We start from the raw sequence: 27,327 nt of genomic DNA, 5'->3' as shown, positions 1-27,327 counted from the left end.
ATGGCACAGATGCTTACACCACCGGGACCAGCCAGCCTCCGCCTGTTTACCCGAGAATCACTCAAGGCCATTGAGAATCGAATTGCAGAGAAAGCCAAGAAGACTGAAGAAGAGCAGGAGAAAAATATTAACATTGTGCTTCCACGAAAACCTAACAGTGACCTGGTGGCAGGAAAGAAACTGCCATTTATCTATGGAGACATTCCCAAAGAAATGGTGTCTTCACCACTGGAAGACATCGACCCATTCTATCGCAATCAGAAAGTAAGCTTTGATTTGTTTCTTTGATCTGAAATGTATTTGGGTGTGTCAAATGGGTTATTGATTGGAAGTGGAGTGTTTCAGGGTGGTTGGCCATTGAGTGCATAACACATATTCCTTAATGAGTTCTCAAATAATGGAGATTACTATTAAAACTGCAGTATGAGTAATTTATTTGGTATCTTTAACAGTAATCTAGCTGTTTTTGTCTTTCTTTTTATAGACCTTCTTAGTGTTAAATGCAGGTAAGAATATCTTCAGATTCAATGCCACCTCTGCCTTGTTTATCTTAAGTCCCTTCAACCCTCTCCGAAAACTGTCAATCAAGATCCTTGTGCATTCATATCCTTTGCTTTGTCACAACATACACTTAACAATCTGTAGGTGGGAACAGTTTTGTCCATTTTTAGTAATAATTAACCTAAAATGATTAATGCTAAGATTCTGACTCTCTTGGTTTGGGTTCATTTAGGTTTATTTTTTAAATCAAGTTTCCTTGACTCTTACTTACATTATTTAACATGTTTATTATATGCACTATTCTTACCAACTGTGTGTTCATGACTTATCGTGAGACTTCCAAGACAACAGAGTAAGTCACTCTTACAATTAGCATCCTCAAACATACAGTTTAAATGCTAGAGTAAAATTATCGTGTCTATTTGATGCAGTTAATATGTTGTGGTTTTAACAGGTATGTCTTTACTGGAATATATACATTTGAAGCACTATTAAAGATATTATCCAGGGGATTCTGTATAGGAGAGTTCACCTTTCTCAGGGACCCAATGAATTGGCTGGACTTCGTTGTTATTGTGATGGCGTAAGTTGGAAAGCATGCACATATATTCGACATATTTTTATATTTCAGTGCCTGCATCGGTCTAACAACTGAGTGATATATGAGACGGCAGATAATCGATTGAGAATATACCTCTCTCTACAGACAACAACTTTGTGCCAGTCCATAAAAGCATGCTTAATTTGATAGATATATTTAATTACCTAAAGCTGAGCCAACCACGATCTTATTGATTAAGCTTAGGACTAAGTACTTACTTACAGGTGCAATCAGAAATATTCAACCCCCTTTAACTTAAAATGTATTATGGCAATGTGTACAGAATTAAATAAAAATTTACAACAAGAAGCAAGTAGAGAAATAATATTTATTGATGCAAACAAGCAGTTTTAAAAATGTAATATAATTTTTGTTTAAATGAAAAACATCTAAGTCTCTTGACAAATATTTATGTGCACCGTTATTCAACCCCCAGCCTCAGTACATCTAATTAAAAATGTTGTTAAGTGCTAACAAGTTTCTGTTACCTGTCTTGGGGAATCTTCACCCATTTTCCTTCTGCAAAATCTTTCAGCTTATTCCAGCTTATCGACGGGGCAGTTGTAGTCTTGGGGTTAAGGTGCTAGACAAGTCATCAAAAGGTTGCTGTTTCAAGCCCTACCACTGCCAGGTTGCCACTATTGGGCCCTTGAGCAAGTTGGGCTCTTTACCCTGAATTGCTTAGACAATATACTGTCACAGTACTGTAAGTTGCTTTGGATAAAAAAAGTGTCTGCTAAATGCCGTAAATGTAATTGAGGCTTGTCTTTTATGGTGCAACTGCAGTTTTTAAATCCCACCAAAGATTTTTTGGATATTTAAAAGGTCACTCCAGGATATTTCAGGACTAATTCCTTAACCAAGCATTAGTTGGCTTGAAAGTGTTCTTGGGATCACTGTCTTGTTAAAATGTCCAGTTATCACCAAGGTTTAATTTCACCACAATTATCTTAACATTCCTCCTCAAAATGCCTTGGGCAGTTTACTTCTGGTCATAAGCCTCACTTTTCTTGCTTTCAGACAACTGCAGATCCATATGGTCAAACAATCCCAATTTTGATTTGACACCCCATAAACTGTGTCCCAGAACTCTGCAGGCCTATTTAAATCCCTTCCCTTGTAATCCAGTCAACCCTTGCTGTGCATTATGCAGCCTTGGTTTTTAAGTGATGCTTATGGTTGCCGCTGACACGTTTGTCCCTGCTTTTATCAGGTCATCCGGTAAATTTTTGCAGTAAATTGGGGTTTTTCTTTATTGGAATAATAAGATTGGTAAGGCCTCTGGGCTTTCTCAAATGGCTAGGTGGGTTTGTTGCAGTGCCATAAGTTTGGAGCTTAACAACAATACCTCCATTGGTCTTATACTTATTATTCTTCACACATCTTATTCTTCGCACATCTTGAACACATCTCTGTTTAAACAAAATCTAACTATGAAGTTGTAAGTTGCAAGTTCTTTGAGGGTTGAATACTTTTGATTGCAAATGTAATCCTAAGTGTATTAAATATTATTTTGGACTAGGACAGTGCAGTGTCAAATTAACCAGTGTTACTGTTTATTATTCTTCTAATTTCCTCATGACCTCTCATTATGTCTTGTGTTTGTCACCCCCACTTTAGATATGTAACAATGTTTTTGCCTGACATGGGTGGAATCTCTGCCCTGAGGTCTTTCAGAGTGGTCCGAACACTGAAAACGATATCAGCCATCCCAGGTGAAAGATACGGTTAACGTTAAAATGATTTTCTTTGTCCCTCTATCAGATTAGGTTATATAAATATATATTTTGTAATAATTGCATAAATCCACTTCAAATATATAGTATATACTGTATATATATATATACATATATATATATATATATATATATATATATATATATATATACTGTATATACAGTATATACAATTAAGTCCATCCGTTTTTCTGCATGCTTTGTTCGCCCCCTTTCATGCTGTTCTTCAATGGTCAGGAGCCCCAGAGGACCACTACAGAGCAGGTATTATTTAGGTGGTGGAGGATTCTCAGCACTGCAGTGACACTGACATGGTGGTGGTGTGTTAGTGTGTGTTGTGCTGGTATGAGTGGATCAGACAGAGCAGCGCTGCTGGAGTTTTTAAAAACCTCACTGTCACTGCTGGACTGAGAATAGTCCACCAACCCAAAATATCCAGCCAACAGCGCCCCGTGGGCAGCGTCCTGTGCCCACTGATGAAGGTCTAGAAGATGACCAACTCAAACAGCAGCAATGGATGAGCGATCGTCTCTGACTTTACATCTACAAGGTGGACCAACTAGGTAGGAGTGTCTGATAGAGTGGACAGTGAGTGGTCACGGTATTTAAAAACTCCAGCAGCGCTGCTGTGTCTGATCCACTCATACCAGCACAACACACACTAACACACCACCATGTCAGTGTCACTGCAGTGCTGAGAATGATCCACCGCCTAAATAATACCTACACTGTGGTGGTCCTGTGGGGGTCCTGACCATTGAAGAACAGGGTGAAAGCAGTTTAAAAAGATATGTAGAGAAATAGATGGACTACAGTCAGTAATTGTAGAACTACAAAGTGCTCCTATATGGTAAATGGAGCTGATAAAATGGACAGTGAGTGTAGAAACAAGGAGGTGGTTTTAATGTTATGGCTGTTCAGTGTATATAATGCAAAAAAAATGAAGTGCTAATATCTACTTACCTTTTTTAAATTTTATACAGTTATTTTTAGATGCTTCGATAATTTTTACATCATTAATTTTCCATGTAATGGCAACAATTTATAATAAATGACTTTTCTTTGCAGGGCTGAAGACCATTATAGGAGCTCTGTTTCAGTCAGTAAAAAAGCTTAAAGATGTGATGATTCTGACCCTCTTTTGTCTAAGCGTATTTGCTTTGGTTGGCCTGCAGCTTTTTATGGGCGTCCTGAGGAATAAATGCGTCAAAATACCATCTAATGTCACAGTTTCTGAAAATGGAACCATGTACATTAGTAACACAACAAATGTGTTTGACCCTACGGATTATATTAATTATATTAATTCTGTTAATTTTACTAATTTCAGTAATGAAATGGGTAAGTGTTATTTCCTCAATGCGTATATTAAAACAGATTCTATGTTTTTTCTATATTTAACACATTTATCTTTACTGTTCAGCTGTTGTTATTTCTTTAATGCACAGACATCAGCAATTAGCAAGCATTAGCAAAAATAATGCCAAGCTTATTTACTTCATTATTATTGAGGCCACTGTGGTCCTGACTCAAAGACTTAGATACTGTTAATATCCCTGCCCTGATCTTTGTCTTGTCACAGTTTGGTTGTGGAAAACCACAGACATGTTCTGGGACTTCATGGCTGGGTTTTTGTTTTGACACTGCCTTTACAAACTGTGTCCAAACTATTCAAATTGCAACATTTGGCCTCCAAATGAATAATCATCTCAGTAATAATTATAGTAAACAGGATTAACCTGACCACAATTTAGAGTGTCACAGCATTAACTTTCAGTTTTTGATCTCAAAAAACATGTTTTCCTTTTGTCACTGGGTGATTAGGTGTAGAATGATGAATAAAATTAAAATGACCTATTGAAAATCAAATCTACCGCACAATAGAGTCAAGGGGTGTAAATACGTTCTAAAATCATCATAGTCCTTTCTATAACAATTTCATTTTTAATGAGGGCTGCAAGACTAAAAATGTTATGCAAAAAGGATTTGTATACAAAGAAAATAAATGAACAAATATTTAAAAAAGTAAACAAAAATTTTTGCCATTTCAACAACTGATAGAAACACTGACAGATTCTGACATTACACCAAGCTATTGAGTGAAATATGTTTACAATTTTTACATCAGTATATTGTATATTGTGATTACGGCCTTGTCTCATGGAATAACAAGATAAAAGGTGTAAGTGCACTGAGTAAGGCTATATAGAATGTGTTAGAGCAAAAGAAAGGCTGGGAAGCACATTTGTGGTTATTCATAAGGGAGGGAATGTGATACATATTGTGAAGTACTTTATCAGAATACAAAGGAAAGATTCCATAGCAGATTAAAGCTCAAAAGAAATTGTTAAATGTAACGTCAGGGTTTGACTGGCTCCAACAGCTGGTATTACACATAATATGTTACTCCTTATTTTACTGTAAATAATATATTATTTACTGTGATCAGAGGGTAGTGGCATCTCAGTGTTATCTGACTACTGAACTAATAATCCAAAGTCTGTGTGCCAGTCCCCACCACCACAAGAGCAAGGCCATTAATCTTTAATTGCTTCAATTGTATTCTCAATTGTTAGTCATATCTCAGTTGTATCTTAATTGGAAGTTACTTTGGATAAAAGCACAAGCCAAATGCCTTAATGTCATGTAATATGTGTTGGTGTTGATTCAGTGAACTGGAGTTTATCTCTCTCTTGTTGCTGCTGCCAACCCCGATCAAGGAGGCTGTTACGGCCCCTTTCCTAAGAGAGCACAGTATTGTGTGTGGAGAGCCACGCACTGCCACCCACAATTAGCTGCCTCTGATGTAGGCGCCTTAAGTGGTCAGCACGATTGCTCCAGCAAAGAGGAACCCTGTTCAGCCATTGCCCTCCACCTACAGACACACAGCCAGTCTGTGTCTGTGTAGGTCCCCAGCCGACTGATAGCATAGATCAGATTCGTACTCAAGAGCTTGAAATCTAGTGTTAGATGTTTTTACATCTAATCACACAAAAGGACAATGCGGAAACATGTTCTATACATGATTACTGATTACTGAAATTTCTTATTTACAAAAGTATTCAGCCCACTTATTCAATATTTTATTCAGTAACACTTTAGTTAAGAAGCCTTGACAGTCACAGTATTTGTCTATGTCTGTAATTGCTTTGCACGCCTGGATTTGGGCAGTTTATCTTACTTTTCATGACAGATCCTTACAATCTCTGTCATATTGTATGGTGAGTGTCTGTGAAATACCATCTTTAGATCTCTAAGGATCTCTAAAGATGTTCAGTGGGGTTTAAGTATGGGCTTTGGCTGGGGTCTCTCAGGGACATACAGAGGCTTGTCCTGGAGCCACTCCAATAGTCAATGTTGTGTTGAACATGAATTTCCATGTACCCTGGAGGGGTTTTCTTCAATGACTGCATTTGTCAATCCCTCAATTCATACCAGGCTCACTTTCCCTGCTGTTGTGAAACATCCCCAAAGCATGATGCTGCTACCATGATATTTTACTGTAAAATGGTATTAGCCAGGTAATGGTGCCTGTTTTTCTCCAGATATAGTGCTTGCTGTCTGCATATGCCTTTCCAAACTATGTCCAGTGAATTCAAATGGCAAAAGATGGACTTCAACTGAGTTCTAGACATCTCAAAGATAATTAAAGCAAACAGTTGGCCACAATTAAGAGTGGCACACAAAAGGGTCTAAATACTTTTGTGAATAAGATAAGAGAATTCAGTTTTTTAATTTTAGGTCATTTTCAAAGAACCAAACATGCTTTTACATTTTCATTATGAGTGATTATGTGTAGCTTGGTGAATAAAGGTGGCAAATATATCAGTTTTAAAATCTACAGCACAATAAGTTCTGGGATCTGAATGCCTATTGAATGAACCAGTATATAAATTATTTTGTATTGAGCAATTATTTTGTATTGTATTGTATGCTTTGTCTGTTTTTCTGTAGAGAATTATTTTTATGTTATTGATGGAAAGACAGATCCTTTGCTCTGTGGACACAGCAGTGACGCAGGGTAAGTTTGCTAAAACCACAACGCACATCCTGAAAAGGGTGGTTGACTGGAAAAGCTTTATAGAGTGGAGATGGCATAGAAAACAAGTGCACTACTAACACTTGACAGTTGAACAGCTCTCATTCCTTCTTAGAAATCCATTATGTAACAGTGAAAAGACAATTTCCTGTCTCTTAATGTAAACTAATTGAGTGCTTTCCTAATCATTCATCTTGCTTTCAGACCAAAAATGACACATCTTCTTCACAAGAAAAAAGAGTTTAAAATTAGTAACAATGTTTTCTCTGCTTTTCCTCAGAAAATGTCCAGATGGGTTTTTCTGTCACATGGCGAGCAGAAATCCAAATTTTGGCTATACCAGCTTTGATAACTTTGCCTGGGCCTTCCTCTCTCTCTTCAGACTAATGACTCAGGACTGCTGGGAGGCTCTCTACCAACAGGTTTGTGGGTAATTTTGTTTATGGCCGCTCATGCTTACAATTAAAGTATCTCCTCAGTTTTTTGGTGCTTGGACTGTATCAGTATAGGTTTAGGTCTGTAGGTCACTTTTTGGCGTTTTTATCAAGCCGAACTGTAGAATAATGGGTTTAGGGTTGTACATCACTGTATGTTTATTTTAATGCTGGACTGTGTTGTTATAGATGTAGGTCAGTGTGTAGGTTTATTTGGAGGCTGGACTGTGCCAGTGTGGGTTCAGGACTGTAGGTCACTCTGTGGGTTCAGTTTAAAGCTGGACTGTGGTTAAATAATTACAAGACTGTACTAGTACTAGTGAACTATCGATCAGAAGGTTGAAGGTTCAAGTAGAAACAAAAATTTAACCTATGTTTGATAATATTTATAATATTGTATTATGCTTGTAAGTTATATCTCTAAAATTTGCACGACTGGTGATGAAAACCCTGCCTAGCGGATGTATGGATGGATGGATGTATAGACAGATGGCTGTATGGATAATTGTATAAATGGATGGATGGATGGATGGATAAATGGATTTATGGATGGACAGGCAATAATGTATCTACTGTATAATGATAATGTAACACAAATGACATTGTGATAGCCTGTTTTCTGAACATTAATCAAAAATTAATAATTGCACCCCAATAGCATGATGGCTGTCTGTCTAATAGTTTCAAAATTGTGGGCCCTAGTAGGAATTGGCCCTACTGGGTTATGTTTGAACTTTTTACTTTTACCTTTTGGTGTGGCACATTATCCAGAGAGACAGGTTATGTTTCTACTCACTGGCAAAATATATCCCTTAAAGAAAAATTCTCAAAATATTTATATTAGAGCAATACTGTAAAAATGACTAATGGTGACCATAATCTGCAGACTCTTCGTGCTTCAGGAAAGACCTACATGATCTTCTTTGTGCTGGTGATTTTTCTGGGTTCCTTCTACCTTGTAAATTTAATCCTGGCTGTGGTGGCCATGGCCTACGATGAACAGAACCAAGCCACATTAGAGGAGGCTCAGCAGAAAGAGGAAGAGTTTCAGGCAATGATGGAGCAGCTCAAGAGGCAACAGATGGATGCACAGGTTTGTGTAGGGATGTCTTATACATTTCTGATATTTGTATTAGATTACAAAATGTAAATATACATGTTGCACAATAAAAGCTCAAATTTGGAATTCAATTAATATGACTGAAGGGGGATTTTGGTGTACTTTTGCCCTGTCCATTAAAATCACCAGTTCAAGCATAAACAATGCTATAGCCATTTGAGGTCAGGAGTTACTTGTTTTGTTTGGTGGATTGCAATCCTTTCATACAGTAAGCAGAACATTTTTTTAATACCTGTTAGTTGGCAGTTGCACTGTGTGAAGGTGGCAGTCTTAGTGGAGGAAGTTCTTCTGAGGCTTCCAAACTCAGTTCCAAAAGTGCCAAAGAAAGATGCAACCGAAGAAAGAAGAGAAAGCAGAAGGAGGAGGATGGCGAGAAAGGGGATGATGAGAAGGTTCACAATTCTGACCCTGAGATCAGCGCTAGAAGGCTCAGCTTTTGCTTGTCTTTAGATGGAAACCAATTGTCATATGAGAGGACAAATCAGTCTCCTCATCAGGTGAGAAATCATTCTCTGCTGCAACAGTGCTAGTGCATTTTTGTGCTGTATCAATTATTTGCTAACATGTTACATATACAGTGTACTACTGTGTATGGTAGCTTTGTCAAAGTTTTAGGCCATACATGCTTCCATATGCAGTATTTTAATTTCAGATGTATTTCTGAAATTTAAATCTATTTCATTTTTTTTTTTTTTTCCTGTCAGTGCCATCATCATTAACATTATTGCCTTGTGGAATGAGCCTTTATTAATGCTATCATAAGTTTTTGCCAACTGTCAAAAGATGCATGTTACTGATCCTAATCCACCTACATACCCCCGACCTGTTTTTATGTGGTTAACTATTTTATAAAGTTAACAATAGTTTATGATTTAATTTATAATCCAATTTTCTGGTCAAATTTGTCAATGCTGCACGGAACCTTACCTTTTATAATCAAGTCTTACCAGGTACTTCCAGCAAAAACAGCTAGGGGCAGGATGTTTCAGATTAAAATGGCTCTTTATTTATTATTATTATTTTTTTTAATTTTATTTTATTTTATGCCAATTACATCTAAAATGTACATTATACAGATATTGAGGTGCTCCAAAACTTCCAAAAGATGGTTAGTTTGCTGCTAGAAGTCTGGTTGAAATATGTGAACTTTATACTGTTGAAGTAACGATCAAGAATACACCGATCAGGCATGCTTCCTGGATGCAACTCTGTAATCTGTGTGATTTTTAACTTTGCCAATGTTAGTAACATAATATTGTGATTGGTTTTTCATAGTTTTATACTGTTTACTAAGAATAAAAGAATGCTAATAGAGATGCAGATGCTAAACTAGCAATTGTTTATATATGTGACCAATGCATGGTACTGTTAATCGGTAATCAATGATCCAATTTGCTGAAACAATCACATCAGCTCTGTCACTTAGTATAATAGACAGTGTTTGATCTAAGACATCCCTTTAACCTACTATTTATAGTTAATTAAAATAACCAGTCCTGGGGTGTGTTTTTTTTAAAATATACTGTATGTACTTTTTTCTTTTTCCAGTCACTTTTAAGTATCCAAGGCTCTGTCTTCACCCCACGACGCAACAGTAGAGCTAGCATTTTTACCTTTCGTGGGCGCCTGGGATCAGAGAATGGCTTTGCCGATGATGAGCACAGTATGTTTGAGGATGCAGGCAATCGGCGAGGTTCATTGTTCCTGCCGCGGCGTTCTGAGCGCCTTTATAGTACCGGCAGTATTAACCCACGCTTTCTTCTGTCTCCAACTGGAAAAGTGCACTGCTCCATGGACTGCAATGGGAAAGTGTCTGGAAACTCTCTGCCCAGCTCGCCTGCTGGCCTGTTGTCTGAGCTGACTGTAGATCCTGCCAAAAGAGATGATGATGTAAGGAACATTTTTTTTCTGTGACACTTATGTTAGTGCTGTACTATGCTAAAACTCTTTGTTGGTAATAATCATCATCATCATCATCATCATAATTATGGGTTTGAGTGGCACACTGGTCTATTGTGCTAGCCAACCACTGCTGAGATATTGAGATATTGGCTGGCTGGGCATCTACACATTTAAAGGTGTGTTTCCCGGTGGAACCGGGCCTGTCGCTACCCTGACCAGGATTAAACAGTTAATGAAATTGAAATAATATTAAGCTAATTCTAAGCTAAATCAAATGTTTTTACATCACATATTTGCATGTCATCACAACTATATTAATTAAACACAAACTAGTACAGTTAATTGTGTATTTAAATAAATATGTAAGAGTAGTAAAACTCTAAATTAAGTAAAGGGTCACTATCTTGTCAGACTCACAGACTAAGCAATTCTTTAGTTAGATCTCATATGCAAAGTACATTTTCCATTTTTACATTCTGGTGCAGCAATAGTAAGCAAAGTAAGCACCTGTCTGCCATTCGACAAGACAAGAGAATGGAATAAAGGTGAAATAACGATAGTAAAAAAAGACAAAACAGCATGAGATAGACACAAATAATACAAATTGAAAGAATATAGACAGACAGACAGACAGACAGACAGACAGACAGACAGACAGATAGATAGATAGATAGATAGATAGATAGAATCACACCTAAGAGATGATTATTAACATTAAATCTGACTATATGCAGTTTATTAAATTACTATATGTAGCGTATTAAATGTAAAACTACCTTGTATTGTTACATCTTTATTTCTCCAGAATGGTACAGAGGAGTACAGGAGGAGATATTATTCTGAACAACCATCACCAGGATTTTTAAATGATCATACAGCCAGAGAGAGAGCTTTGAGTGCAGCCAGCTTTATTCCCAACACTATTGAAGGTAGGCACACTCAAATACGAAATATGCTTAAGTTTATATTTTTTTCAACTTAAATTGGACTTTAATTTATATTTGAAACATTCTGTGTAAATCATTTGTTGAAAATATACATTGTCAATATGACTGATGGAATTGTAACATCACATAGATACTTAAACACACGAAAAACTATAGATGCATCAGATAAGTTGACTAATCTTTGGAAGGCCCAGGAGTAACATTGGATCTATAGTGTTAAAGAGGTGAACTGTTAGAACAGCAAGAGATCTTAAAGAAATCTGGGCATTCAGACCATCTACTCCAGTGTCATTTTCTGCTATGCGTTTGAGAGGAAGAGCCCTGCAAAACCTGAGTGTGCACAGGAAGAAATCACCACACTTAGACAATCAGAGTGAGCTTCCCCTGTACTGTAGGGAAGACTGAGTTTATATAGTGGAGATAACGTGTATGTGAGAATGTGAGCCTGTGTCCAAGCTTAGTGAAGCAGGGACCAAAGAAAATCATGTACAAGCAGAACCAAGTTAATGGTTAGGGGTGTGGGGTTTGTTTAACATTCAGAGGGGGGAACAAAACCCTGTTGAAACAGGTTGTGTGGTTAACTATTACTGGAATGAGCACCTCAGTTGTAACACAGGGATCAAAGGAGAACGACAAGTTACCAAAAGTTTATGGACACTTGGATACATTAAACTAGAAACAAATAAATACTGAAGGCAACACTGCCAGCTACTCAATCCACCAGTGAGTTGCACATGAAACGCTCACTAGAAAAACAAAATAGGGGAACTGTCAGCAGCTTGGGACACTACCTGAAAAATCAGCCAAACCAACAAAAGGCAAAACCAACAAACAGACACACAGGATGTCAAAAGACTCAGATTTTAAGTACATTCATAAAGAGCCATCTACAGGTGTAGCAAATATTGCAATATTTCGAATCAAGCAAATTATAACAAAAACATTAAGAAAATAAGAAATATTTTTGGAGAAAGACAAAGAAAAGTGTAAACAGTGGATGTATTTTGTGTCACATATATGCTACACATATTCATGTTTGAGATGTTTGAGTCCTTATAATGTTAGCATACATTGTTCAAAGACCTTATAGCCATATAGTCATTGAATGTCTAATGTTGTTTAATCTTCTTTAATATTACAGAGCTGAAAGAGTCAAGGCAAAAGTGCCCTCCACGTTGGTATAAGTTTGCACAAAAATTTCTCATTTGGAATTGTTGTCCAGCATGGATGAAGATGAAGAAAGTAGTGTATTTGATTGTGATGGACCCATTTGCGGATCTGACTATCACCACCTGCATTGTAATGAACACAGTATTTATGGCCATGGAGCATGACACCAGGGATGAAAATTTTAAATACATGCTTAATGTGGGAAACTATGTAAGAACATTTTAACTACATTTGTAGAATGTTTTAAATACCTTTACCAACAAATAAGACTTTAAATTATGAATAAATTATTTTTTAATTCAGTTGCTGTAGATTGATTGTGCAACTTGTATGTCCAGGTTTTCACAGGGGTCTTTACAGCTGAGATGATCTTGAAGATCATTGCAATGGATCCTTATTACTACTTCCAAAAATGCTGGAATATATTTGATAGTGTTATAGTCACTATGAGTGTCTTGGAGCTCTTGCTGCAAAAATTACCAGGGATGTCTGTTCTCAGGTCTTTCCGCTTGGTAAGAAATGCTTTCTCTAATTAGAAATATTTACTTCATAATGTAACAATCACTATATTTACAATACTGAACTGATTGTTAAATATTTCAACTTGCTATATATTTTCATTCTAGCTTAGAGTTTTTAAGCTGGCCAAGTCATGGCCCACTCTAAACATGCTGATCAAAATCATACACAACTCGGTGGGTGCCCTTAGCAACTTGACACTTGTCCTGGCCATCATTGTCTTCATCTTTGCTGTAGTGGGCATGCAGTTGTTTGGAAACCTCTACTCCAACAATAAGTCTAAGATCTCACCTGATGAAAGGCCTCGCTGGCACATGATGGATTTCTTCCATTCCTTTTTGATTGTGTTTCGTGTGCTGTGTGGGGAGTGGATTGAGAGCATGTGGGACTGCATGGAGGTGGCTCAAAAGAGTATGTGTCTGACCGTCTTCCTCTCAGTCATGGTGATCGGAAATCTTGTGGTAGGCACATATTTTACTCTGTTTTTACCCGTTTAATTTTCTTTAAAATATAGAGATTGTGTATCAATTTTGTGTATACTACAACAATGTTGATTTTTTTTTTCAATTAGCAGTATTTTGGTACACTTTACAAAATGGTACCTAATAGATTTTGTAAGGTATCTAATGGTTTCTGATCTTGACTCTTTCAGGTTTTGAACCTGTTTCTGGCCTTGCTGCTCAGCTCCTTTAGTGCAGATAACCTGGCAGCCACAAAGACCGACAAGGAAATGAACAACTTGAAAATTGCTGTGGGCCGCATTCGTAAAGGTCTTATATTTATTAAAGACTCACTTTGCCGTATTTGCCGGAGCAGCTGCATTACAGGGACAAAAAAGGTAATAAAGGAAGAAGGCTTAAAAGATGGTAAAAAGCTGACTGATGTTTCCACCCATACCACAGTAGAGTTGATCAAAGATGGCTCGTATATTAAGGAGCTATCGGGGGAAGACAGTGCCTCTGAAGATTTTATTGCTGAATGCAGTGTGACTATCACTGTACCTATAGCAACTGCAGACTCTGATCCCGAGTGTCACAACATGGATGATTGCAGCAGTTATTCTTCGGACATAGAGGAAGTTAAAGAGGTAATCTTGCTTTTTTTATGTACAAGTCATTCATTCATTGTGACTTTATCCTGGTCGGCGATTTCTAGTAGCTCACACTGTCCTGACTGCATATCTTTGGACTTTTGGGAGGACACTCCATGCTGACACAGGGAGAACATGCATACTCCACACAGAAGGGACCCTGACCGGCCGCTCAGGTGGCGCAGCGATAAAACATGCTAGCACACCAGAGCTGACATTTTGAACTCGTAGGTTTGAAACTCAGCTCTGTCATCCTGTTGGGCTGGGCAGCTACATGAACAACGATTGGCTTGTTGTTCATACAGGGTGGGAAGCCGGATGGGGACCTCATAACTGATGCAATTGCAACCTCTGTTGGCTAGTTGATGGTGCCTGCACAGAGTCGAAGGATAATGTGGACAGGGTGTGGCTTTCCGTACACTAAGCTGATCTGCATATCAACTCGCCTAATGCAGGTGAAAAGATGCAGTTGGCTACTGCACACGTGTTGGATGGGACGTGTGACAGTCTCGCTCACCTCAATCAGAAGTGGGGATCAGCATCAGTAGAAAGGAAGTGTAATGCAATCAGGGTAATTGGATACAACTAGATTGGGAGGAAATTTGGGAAAAAGAAAAAAAAAAGGACCCTGGCCACGCAGCCGGGGAAACTGAACCCAGGTCCTCATTTCTGAGGCAACAGGGCTACCCACTGCACCATCGTGTTGCCAGTAAATACAAATCAGTTTTTTTTTTAACAGGAACCTTACAAAACCTGCTCATGTAAATTCTTGCATTTAAAAATTTAGTTCATACCACATGATATTAGGATTATTTAAGCAGTGTAATGTGTTTCTTCTCATGGCTTGAAGTGTAAATCGACCCACTCTATTCCCAAGCGAACAACAAATCCAGATTATGTGGCAAACAATCACAACATTTACCAGTGACATTACTGAGAAGATTTTTGAGGCTTTGTGTGTCTTCTTGGATATATTGTCATGAAAACATGTGTTGTCTGTGTATGTGTGTGTGTGGGTTTGTTGCTGTTTGTGTGTGTATTGCTTTAGCTGTCAGAGGTGAGCTCTTCAGTGGGCAGCACAGTGGACCTTCGGCACCCGAGGGAAAGAAGAGAATCACTTGACTTTGAGTTAGAAGACTCTATGGATCCAGAGGCCTGCTTCACAAACAGTGAGTCACCACAGTGGAAAAACTTAAGATTAAAGCCCAAATTGTCTTTGCCTCTCTTGTTTTTGTCTTGAACCTTTATGACAAAAGTAAAAGGAAAGATTTTCAGTGTTTTCACTGATCAACGTAACCAACGTATTTGTAAAAAATTTATTTGCCCCCTTCTCAGACTTAGGTTTCAGTAGATTCCCTAAATCTTTTCACAATATAATGAATGGTAGATGGTGAAAGACCAATTTGCAACATTGCATAAATTTTTTTTCTTGAACTGATTAGCAAGTTTGGCACATAGGTGAGCCATAGGCCATCTTTGCTTGCAAAGACTGAGCCTTTGGTGGATTCTTTTATACAAATGGGTTAACTTGAATATTTTATAAACATTTCATAATTTGCTCTGTCTAAATTGTCTGTTGCAGGCATCAAAGTCAAAATGTGTTTATATTTACAAAATACAATCAAATTAACCTGATTGTCTGTAGTTAAAAGGTGAGTAAGTAGTAATAGATACAATGACTGGTGCCCTGTCAGAAGTGTATTCTTTGCCATGCATCCTGTGTTTCTGGGTGGTGTCACAACACTGAACACAATGATGTGGTTAATGCAATAAATAAATGCATGAAATAACAAAGCAAACAGCAACTTTCAAGACTGAGTAATGAAAAATATGCTCTTTTTCAGGGTGTGTGCGCAGTTTCGCCTGTTGCCAGGTTAATGTGGAAAAAGGGAGGTGGAAGACATGGTGGGCCATCAGGCGTACCTCTTACAGGATTGTGGAGCACAACTGGTTTGAGTCGTTTATTATCTTTATGATCCTGCTGAGCAGTGCAGCACTGGTAAGAACAAAATACATTAATAATCTTTATAGGTAGAGAATAAATGAGTAACTGCTAAAAATCGGATTTTGTCAATAATTTCATCAACTGATTTATTTGCACTTTATTACACACAAAAAAAATAGACTGTACCTAATACACTGATCAGCCATAACATTAAAACCACCTCTTTGTTTCTACACTCACTGTCCACTGAACCCCACAGGACCACCACAGAGCAGGTATTATTTAGGTGGTGGGTGATCTCAGCACTGCAGTGACACTGACATGGTGGTAATGTGTTAGTGTGTGTTGTGCTGGTATGAGTGGATCAGACACAGCAGCGCTGTTGGCTGGATATATTTTTGGTTGGTGGACTATTCTCAATCCAGCAGTGACAGTGAGGTGTTTAAAAACTCCATCAGCGCTGCTGTGACTGATCCACTCATACCAGCACAACACACACTAACACACCAGCACCATGTCAGTGTCACTGCAGTGCTGAGAATGATCCACCACCTAAATAATACCTACTCTGTATTGGTCCTGTGGGGGTCCTGACCATTGTAGAACAGCATGAAAGGGGGCTAACAAAGCATGCAGAGAAACAGATGAACTACAGTCAGTAATTACACTACAAAGTGCTTCTAGATGGTAAGTGGAGCTGATAAAATGGACAGTGAGTGTAGAAACAAGGAGGTGGTTTTAACGTTATGGCTGATTGCAGTAATGTAGAATAGGTGTTCATTTACATTACAAGTTGTGTGGTGGTGAATGGTATGTTTATTTATGAATAATGAAGATAGCATATTAACATTGTGTATATAAAGATGAAATATATCTGAATGTTTTAGGCCTTTGAAGACATACACATCGATAAGTGGAAGACCATAAAGACAATTCTGGAATATGCAGATAAAGTGTTTACCTATGTCTTCATATTGGAGATGCTTTTAAAATGGCTGGCATATGGATTTGCTAAATATTTTACCAATGCCTGGTGTTGGCTTGACTTCTTGATTGTTGGGGTATGTTCTAATTTTAAAAATTAACAATCAGATTTTTTGGCTCATAGCTTCAGACCAGTTTTTATTAGCCCTGTTTTGACTGTTATTTTGGTTGAGCGGTTCATGTTTTCATTGCTTTGTGCCTGTGTATCATTTGCAATTATGTGTGTAAGGGCATGGTGAGAGCATTTGCATGGGGGTGTGTCTCTGTGTAAGATTCTGTTTAAAAGGGATTGAGTGAGTGAATACATTATACATTTGTGGTTCTAACACCACCACTCTTGGGACTAGCATGATGGAAGTTGATAGAGATAAAATGATTAAAGCAAATGAGAGAATTGGCTCTGAATTATATCATTTGTATGAAAATGTGTGTGTGTGTTTATATATCCATTTCAAATGTGTGTGTACATGTGTATGTTTGTGTGTGTGTGTGTGTGTGTGTGTGTGTGTAGGTCTCTCTGATCAGCTTAGCGGCCAGCGCCCTTAATTATTCTGAGCTTGGAGCCATCAAATCTCTCCGTACACTGCGGGCACTAAGACCTCTTCGAGCTCTATCACGCTTTGAAGGCATGAGGGTAAGAGGCCCATCCATTACTCCCCAGCTTCACTTCCTGTCTATTACTACAAAAAACAAACTACAACTACTGTAGCTACTGGCACAGCCCTATGGCCAGTATGCATAAGTACATTAGTTGTGTTCTGATATAATACATCTTAAGCTTGTAATTAATTGCAATGTGTTAATGACCAGAAACCTGGCCTATGTTACTCCATAATTAAATAAAAATTATACCAGATAACCATCTATAAAATCTAATAAAAATCTATATTGGGAGTATATGTCTGGAAAATATCCTCATCCACAACTCATCCTAACCATCTTTGGAAATCATCACTATAAATCTTAACTTGTGGCTGGTTTGACCTGAGAAAAAACAGATGCCTGATTTTACTTTGTTTTACTTTTACATTTATTCTAATACTACATCAAAACAAAAATCTAATTGCTTGCTACAATCTCTGATGCTACAGTTAATTTAAACACATTTTATTAAAAACAATTATTATTATGCTATTATTTTTGCTAATACTCAAAGACTCCTTCTTAAATTATGGGCATATGTATGTGTGTTTGTTTTATAGAGCCAGCTTTAGTATTTTTTCACACAGAATTAGCTGCATTTAGTGCAGCTGGCTACTGTTCCACCTAGCCTGCTGCCTACTGTGGCGAAATACTATACATATGTGGTTATATCATACATAACAGAATATTAAAAGTACACAGCATTACACATAATAGCATACATGAAAGTAAATTAAGTGTTTAATTTAACCTAGCCGCTAAAATGCACAAACCAGTGCCCGGATAGATAGATGTATGGATGTATGGATGTATGGATGTATGGATGTATGGATGGATGGATGGATGGATGGATGGATGGATGGATGGATGGATGGATGGATGGATGGATGGATGGATGGATGGATGGATGGATAGATAGATAGATAGATAGATAGATAGATAGATAGATAGATAGATAGATAGATAGATAGATAGATAGATAGATAGATAGATACTTTATTGATCCCGAAGGAAATTAGAGTCCCAGTAGCATTGTACATTAAATCAAATCAAATACACACTATAAAGAAAACAAATTACAACAATATAATTCTAGAAAGTACAAACACTTTTGACAGATTGAATGTAACCTGAGTTTTACATATATCGCATAGCTACAGAGCAGTTATTAATGATGAGAATGGATTGAGTGTAATAAACAAAATAACATAACCGAATGGAATTAAAAGTGCAGGAAGGTGCAGTTCCAAGTATACAGTACACGGTCTAGATTAAATATAGATTAAATATTAAATATAAAGTGATGAGTGACAAGTATTGCACATTGGATTGGGCCAATATAGCCATAACTATATGTACATTAGCATACATATGCATGTGTATGAATATACTTAAGTACACATATACAGGTATACATGTATATACGCTCAGTCCATAGTGATCACCGTTGTCCACGAATGCTGGAGTTATAGAGCCTAATGGCTCTGGGGACGAATGATCTTTTTAATCTGTCCATGGAGCAGCTCAGTGACAGCAGTCTGTCGCTAAACATACTCCTCTGGTTTATAACAACAGTGTGCAGGGGGTGGTTTACATTGTCCATGATGGAGTGAAGTTTGCTTAGTGTCCTTCTTTCAGCCACAGCAACCAGAGATTCCAGTTCTATGTCGACCACTGCCCCAGCACGGCTGATCAGTTAGTCCAGCCGTGCTTCGTCCTTCTTCTTAATACTGCCACCCCAGCACAGCACAGCATGAAAAGGAAGAAAAGGACACTGGCAACCACAGACTGATAAAACATGTGGAGAAGTTTCCTGCAAATGTTAAAGGACCTCAGCCTTCTTAGGAAGTAGAGCCGGCTCTGTCCTTTCCTGTACAGGATGTCTGTGTTAGCTGACCAGTCCAGTTTGTCATCCAGATGCACCCCTAGGAATTTGTAGGTCTTGACCACCTCCACATCACTCCCCTCGATTGATACTGGCTGTGAGGGTTGCCCTGACCTACGAAAGTCCACTACCATCTCCTTTGTCTTGGATGCATTTAGCTGCAAATGGTTCACCCTGCACCACACAGCAAAGTCTTTCACCAGGTTCCTGTACTCATCTTCCTGGCCATCTCTGACACATCCCACAATAGCTGTGTCGTCTGAAAACTTCTGCATGTGGCAGGTCTCAGAGTTGTAGCTGAAGTCCGATGTGTAGAGTGTAAAGAGGAAGGGGGAAAGTACAGTCCCCTGTGGTACTCCTGTGCTGCTGACCACTGACTCTGATGTACAGTCCTTCAGTCTAACATATTGTGGTCTGTTAGTGAGGTAGTCAGTAATCCAGATTACAAGGTGTGGGTCCACTTGCATTCCAGTCAGCTTGTCTTTGAGTAAGAGGGGCTGTATGGTGTCAAAGGTGCTGGAAAAGTAAAAAAACATGATTCTTATAGCTCTGCATTCCTTGTCCAGATGAGAGTGGGTTCTGTGAAGAAGGTATGTGATGGCATCCTCAACCCCCACCTTTTCCAGGTAGGCAAACTGTAGTGGATCTACAGTGTGTTGTCCTTGGGGTCTGAGGAGGCGGAGTAGCAGACGCTCCATGGTCTTACTGATGTGCGAGGTGAGCGCAATTGGTCTAAAGTCATTTAGCGCATTCGGACACCTCTTTTTGGGCACAGGAATAAGACACGATGTCTTCCAGAGTGTTGGGACCCTTCCTAGTCGCAGACTCATGTTGAAGATGTGCTGAAGTGGTTCACCCAGTTCAGCAGCGCAGGACTTCAGTAGTCTTGAACATACTTTATCCGGACCCGCTGATTTCCTGGTACGAATTTTCTTCAGTTCACCTCTGACCTGGTCTGCAGTGATGGTAGGCGGAAGAGGGGAAGGGGGGACTGTGTTAACTTCCCAAGGGAGGTGTGGCAGGGGGTGAGGGGTTGCTTGATAAACTTACTAAAGGTGGGAAGATAGTAACTGTGTATGTACACAGTGCAGGTAAAAGTGGATCAGTACATGCTCTTTCCTCTTAACTCTTCCTTAGACTCATTAGATTTAGCATCCATTATCTTGTAAAACAATCCATTGCAGGATCTATAGAAAAACCACTCATATTTATTTGCTGAATTTCCATATGTCGTGTTAAACTATAATGTAAGATAATGTGTGACACCATGGCATCATCTGTTTTGGACATGACCGTCCAGTCATCTTTACCAAAAAATTAATACTAATCATAAAGCGATTACCACTGATTGTTCCATGCTGTTAGTGATGGAACAGCATGAAGCTGTGCGTGCTTAACACTAAAAGTGGATGTTTGGGAGGACTTAAAAGCTTTCTGTGATATCTGATATGGCATTGATCAAACGGTTACATTGTATAATTTGGCTGCATGTTGTTGTTTTTTTATGCCATGCTGCTGCTGCCCAGTTCTGTACTTCACATGGTAGTCACGGAAATACAAAATTCTTACATAATATATACGTACTGTATATAATGCAAGTATGTAAGGGTGAACTCACCCATAAGGTAATTTTTTTCACTAACAGCACACCCTGTACTGCTTTATTTACTATTTTTTATTATGAACATACAATTCTGGTCTCCGACTGTCCGATGAGGGTGAGAGCTAAATGACTTTGCTTAGCACCTGTTCTTTTCCACCTGAGTTCGACACAGTAGCTGTACAATACTTTCACCTATCTCTGAGTGACACTGGTATTCCTGCCATGTAGACATTGCTCTGACGTGAGGAATACTAGAGATATGTTTGAGGAAACCACCGTGTCGTTCAAGAGCTCTCTTTCAATTTGTGTATCCATGTTATGTTCTCTTGTTTGGAACTGGAAACACCAAGTTTGTGACAGGCAGAGCAAAAGCAAGTGTCATTAGCTAGATAGAATATTCTAGCCATGGTTGACACTGGTATGAGCCTGCACTAAAGTTTGTCATATTTTGTTCAAATGGGCTAGTTAGCTACAAACATGTTTAGCACTTAACCAGTGTGGCACTGCATAAGGAAATTAACTTGCCAGAGGAAATTGTTTTTCTTTGGTGGAGAATATCAAGAAAATATTGTAGAGAACGACACTTAAGATTTGGTTTAAGTGGTTAAAACTGAAACGCAAGTTTAAATAAAAGTTTACTACCATTTTCTACCTAAACCTTACAAATGTATGAAAACGGATTATACACTGATCAGGCATAACAATATGACCACCTCCTTGTTTGTACACTCACTGTCCATTTTATCAGCTCCACTTACCATACAGAAGCACTTTGTTGTTCTACAATTACTGACTGTAGTCCATCTGTTTCTCTACATACTTTTTTACTGAGTTTTAATCAAAGTTTTTATCACACTAAGACACTGGCATTCCACATACAGTGTATCACGAAAGTGAGTACACCCCTCACATTTCTGCAAATATTTCATTATATCTTTTCATGGAACAACACTATAGACATGAAACTTGGATTTAACTTAGAGTAGTCAGTGTACATCTTGTATAGCAGTGTAGATTTACTGTCTTCTGAAAATAACTCAACACACAGCCATTAATGTCTAAATAGCTGGCAACATAAGTGAGTACACCCCACAGTGAACATGTCCAAATTGTGCCCAAATGTGTCGTTGTCCCTCCCTGGTGTCATGTGTCAAGGTCCCAGGTGTAAATGGGGAGCGGGGCTGTTAAATTTGGTGTTTTGGGTACAATTCTCTCATACTGGCCACTGGATATTCAACATGGCACCTCATGGCAAAGAACTCTCTGAGGATGTGAGAAATAGAATTGTTGCTCTCCACAAAGATGGCCTGGGCTATAAGAAGATTGCTAACACCCTGAAACTGAGCTACAGCATGGTGGCCAAGGTCATACAGCGGTTTTCCAGGACAGGTTCCACTCGGAACAGGCTTCGCCAGGGTCGACCAAAGAAGTTGAGTCCACGTGTTCGGCGTCATATCCAGAGGTTGGCTTTAAAAAATAGACACATGAGTGCTGCCAGCATTGCTGCAGAGGTTGAAGACGTGGGAGGTCAGCCTGTCAGTGCTCAGACCATACGCCGCACACTGCATCAACTCGGTCTGCATGGTCGTCATCCCAGAAGGAAGCTGACGCACAAGAAAGCCCGCAAACAGTTTGCTGAAGACAAGCAGTCCAAGAACATGGATTACTGGAATGCCCTGTGGTCTGACGAGACCAAGATAAACTTGTTTGGCTCAGATGGTGTCCAGCATGTGTGGCGGCGCCCTGGTGAGAAGTACCAAGACAACTGTATCTTGCCTACAGTCAAGTATGGTGGTGGTAGCATCATGGTCTTGGGCTGCATGAGTGTTGCTGGCACTGGGGAGCTGCAGTTCATTGAGGGAAACATGAATTCCAACATGTACTGTGACATTCTGAAACAGAGCATGATCCCCTCCCTTCGAAAACTGGGCCTCAGGGCAGTTTTCCAACAGGATAACGACCCCAAACACAACCTCCAAGATGACAACTGCCTTGCTGAGGAAGCTGAAGGTAAAGGTGATGGACTAAACCCAATTGAGCACCTGTGGCGCATCCTCAAGTGGAAGGTGGAGGAGTTCAAGGTGTCTAACATCCACCAGCTCCGTGATGTCATCATGGAGGAGTGGAAGAGGATTCCAGTAGCAACCTGTGCAGCTCTGGTGAATTCCATGCCCAGGAGGGTTAAGGCAGTGATAATAATGGTGGTCACACAAAATATTGACACTTTAGGCACAATTCGGACATGTTCACTGTGGGGTGTACTCACTTATGTTGCCAGCCATTTAGACATTAATTATTTTCAGAAGACAGTAAATCTACACTACTATACAAGCTGTACACTGACTACTCTAAGTTATATCCAAGTTTCATGTCTACAGTGTTGTCCCATGAAAAGATATAATAAAATATTTGCAGAAATGTGAGGGGTGTACTCACTTTTGTGATACACTGTACATGACTTCATATTAACTATATTTTATGTATGGACAGAATAAAGTAAGTTAAAGTGTTACTAACAGGACTTCCAGATTGTAACAATATTTTAATTTTGTGTTTTTGTCTCTTATAGGTGGTTGTCAATGCTCTTTTTGGTGCAATTCCTTCCATTGTGAATGTGCTGCTGGTCTGCCTCGTCTTCTGGCTTATCTTCAGTATAGTGGGCGTCAATATGTTTGCTGGCAAGTTCTATGAATGTGTAAACATTACCACCGGAGCCCGCTTTAATGACTCCATTGTTACCAACAGCACAGATTGTATTCAACTGGGTAATGATACGGCCCGCTGGAAAAATCTGAAAATCAACTTTGATAATGTTGGTGCAGGATATCTGGCCTTGCTGCAAGTGGTAAGATCATTGTAGTAGAAGCCTAAACATAGTAAGTAGCCAAATAAATGTATAATACACTAGTTTTATATAATTATATAATTAAATATATAATTTATTTCATATTCTAAATTTATGAATCTACTTCAGGCAACTTTTAAAGGATGGATGTCTATTATGTATGCAGCAGTAGATTCCTACAAGGTAAGTATGCTATCGTAGTAAATGCCAACAAAGCATGAGGAATACTGTCGTACAGACCATTTATACTGTCTTATTTCTGGAATCTTATGCTTGTTGTCTTTGTGTAGTTGGATGAACAGCCTAAGTTTGAGCAAAATCAATACATGTACATCTACTTTGTGATCTTCATCATATTTGGGTCTTTCTTCACATTAAACCTCTTTATTGGTGTCATTATTGATAACTTTAATCAGCAGAAGAAAAAGATAAGTACCTAATACGTTTTGTACTTTGTATGATTTCATTCAGAGCTTTTAATAACATATAATAAAACTTTTTGTTTTTGTCTTTTTACTTTGGAGGTCAGGATATTTTTATGACAGAAGAACAAAAAAAATATTACAATGCCATGAGGAAACTGGGGTCAAAGAAGCCACAAAAACCAATTCCTCGGCCATCAGTAAGTTATTTGACTAATACATTTACAAGTTTACAATTTTAGCCCACTAAATAGGATGCCTATTTACGTGGTCGAATGGGATTGAGGTAAAGTTATTGGCTTGTAAAAGTTTTATTATGGAATATGGGCTTGACAGCAATGTTCCTCTTGGTCATGATGCAAGAAAGGCAACATGTGGTCATCCATAATTGCTTTTTAGACATATTTGTTTATACTCAAAAATGCCAGAAGACCAATTTTATTAGAATAAAAACACGCTTACATAATCAATCATGCCTCAACTGGGGGCGCTCAGATGTTACAGTGGTGTGGGCTAACCAATTAGACTGCTCGGCTAACCGAGGGCCTAAGCTTTATTGACTGCCCATTGTCCATTTTATTGACTGCCCATTTTTGTTTAAATTCAGTAGGCACAATTAAGCAAATGTGAAGGTGGAACTTGGCACTGAGCTATACATTTTCACCACATTTAGTTCTAGGAAATTATGGTAAGTTAAATGTTGACTACTGTTTATAGACCAGTTGAACTTTTTTGTTGAAAAACAGACAAATTCTATGAAACCATTTTTGCATCATTTACCTGCCCAATATTGTCTTTTGTGTGCTTTCTCAAAATGCAGCAATCAGCAATCTGTTTGCATTAAGCTGCTGCTCTTGGTGGATATGTATCATTCTTTATCTGAGGGGTTAATTTTAGTTTTAAATAAAACAAAATAAAAAATAAATAATGCAAAATAAAATCTTTCCTAAAATCTTTTCTGTTTATTATTAACTTTTCAGAACAAGTTCCAGGGGTATATATTTGACCTGGTAACAAATCAAGCTTTTGACATTGTTATCATGGTTCTTATATGCCTTAATATGATCACAATGATGGTGGAATCAGCAGATGATTCAAAAGAGAAGAAAAACGTTCTACAAAAGATTAATTTGTTTTTTGTTGGAATCTTTACAACGGAATGTGTGCTAAAAATGATCTCACTTCGACATTATTTCTTCACTGTTGGCTGGAATGTCTTTGACTTTATAGTGGTCATTCTCTCAATAGTTGGTAAGATACAGTAATTAGTGCCTTATTAGAAATGTTATAAAATGCAATATTTGAAGCAATAATATGATGTATTTTAATGTATTTTCCCTTTTTTATAGCCACATTTGTTGCTGAGATCATTAAAAATCTTTTTCCTCCAACCCTAATTCGTGTCGTTCGCCTGGCTCGGATTGGCCGAATTCTGCGCCTTATCAAGAGTGCCAAGGGAATACGCACCCTTTTGTTTGCTTTGATGATGTCCCTTCCAGCCCTATTTAACATCGGTCTTCTTCTTCTGTTAGTAATGTTCATCTATGCTATTGTTGCAATGTCACAATTTGCCTATGTCAGAAAGGAGGATGGAATCGACGACATGTTTAACTTTGAGACTTTTGGCAACAGCATGTTGTGTTTGTTTCAAATTACCACCTCTGCAGGGTGGGATGGTCTGTTGGCACCCATTCTCAATAAAAAGAAACCTGATTGTGACCCTCAAAAGGAGCACCCTGGCAGCCAAGTTAAAGGTGACTGTGGCAACCCAACTATTGGTATCATATTCTTTGTGAGTTACATCATAATATGCTTCTTGATTGTGGTAAACATGTACATAGCCGTGATTCTGGAAAACTTTGGTGTGGCCACAGAGGAGAGTACAGAGCCGATAAGTGGGGACGATTTTGAGATGTTCTATGAAGTGTGGGAAAAATTTGACCCATTGGCAACACAGTTCATAGAGTACAAAAAGTTGTCTGATTTGGCTGATGCTCTCAGCCCTCCGCTTCGCATCCCCAAGCCCAATAAAGTCCAGCTTATCAGTATGGACCTACCACTAGTAAGTGGAGAGAGAATACATTGCCTGGATATCTTGTTTGCTTTAACTAAACGTGTCCTTGGGGATAGCGGTAACACAGACCTGCTCCGGGGGCAAATGGAAGACCGCTTTATGGCTTCTAACCCCAAGGTATCCTATGAACCCATTACCTCAACTCTACGCCATAAGCAAGAGTACATGTCGGCTGTCATCATTCAGAATGCCTACAGGAAGCATAACTTCAGACAGAATGTAACAAAGAACATAAAAACATTAAAGAAATCTGTACAAGACAATGGAACAATTTTAAATAAGGACTCAGTGGTTATTAATGGGTGTAATAACCATTCCACTTCTGACAAAACTGAAACAACATCTTCTACTGCTGTCCCACCATCATATGATAGTGTAGTGCAATCTGATAAAGACAAATATGAGAAAGACCATAGGGAGAAGGAAGTGAAATGCAAGGATAAGAAACACAGTAAATGAAAACAAAAAACTTCTTACTGATATAATGTGCTACAGTATAATAATGTTTATACTGTTTAGATTGTGACAGTTTATTAGAATCAATCACACCATTTTTCAAAGTGTGGCTGTAAATGCTAAATTGTCAAACCATACTTGTTTTATATGAAGGCTACTGCCCAAAATATAATAGTTAACAGTCATGTAAACACTCTTAGCTGTTTTTGGCCATAGCCACTGTACTGTATATAGCAGAACAGCCTTTCTTAGGAATTTGTTTTGCTCCAACTTGTGTATTGCAGTTGAATATCATATTATTAAACATAATATGAAAAACATGACACTTTTAAAAATGCTACTGTTTTATTCTTTTGCTGATTGTACACATTGTTACATAAAACTGAACTGGAACAAAACACCATTCTAAGTA

The 27,327-nt window shown here is 38.3% G+C and overlaps 1 protein-coding gene across 7 annotated transcripts; it reads left to right on the top strand.

Annotated features, from left to right (window-relative positions):
* On the top strand, nt 1-26,918 carry scn1laa (sodium channel, voltage-gated, type I-like, alpha). Of its 7 annotated transcripts, none has more exons than XM_063006663.1 (26): nt 1-264; nt 485-603; nt 785-853; nt 956-1,084; nt 2,723-2,817; nt 3,907-4,179; nt 6,793-6,859; nt 7,158-7,299; nt 8,198-8,404; nt 8,671-8,928; nt 9,980-10,294; nt 11,139-11,262; nt 12,422-12,660; nt 12,789-12,962; nt 13,077-13,430; nt 13,622-14,056; nt 15,108-15,228; nt 15,904-16,058; nt 16,892-17,065; nt 17,500-17,622; nt 23,688-23,963; nt 24,093-24,146; nt 24,254-24,391; nt 24,481-24,585; nt 25,366-25,636; nt 25,735-26,918. In XM_063006663.1, the coding sequence occupies exons 1-26, from the start codon at nt 1-3 to the stop codon at nt 26,916-26,918; spliced, it is 5,865 nt and encodes a 1,954-aa protein (XP_062862733.1). The 7 variants fall into 7 exon arrangements, with proteins under 7 accessions (XP_062862733.1, XP_062862730.1, XP_062862728.1 ...); XM_063006660.1 differs by having other exon boundaries at nt 773-853; nt 3,907-4,148; nt 6,795-6,859; nt 9,980-10,278; nt 11,159-11,262; XM_063006658.1 differs by having other exon boundaries at nt 773-853; nt 3,907-4,148; nt 6,795-6,859.
* The last annotated feature ends 409 nt before the right edge of the window (nt 26,919-27,327 follow it).

Source organism: Trichomycterus rosablanca, chromosome 12 (assembly GCF_030014385.1).
Source record: "Trichomycterus rosablanca isolate fTriRos1 chromosome 12, fTriRos1.hap1, whole genome shotgun sequence".
NCBI lineage: Eukaryota > Metazoa > Chordata > Actinopteri > Siluriformes > Trichomycteridae > Trichomycterus > Trichomycterus rosablanca.
Note: the sequence above shows the minus strand (reverse complement) of the source record. Positions and strands in the feature narration are given on the sequence as shown.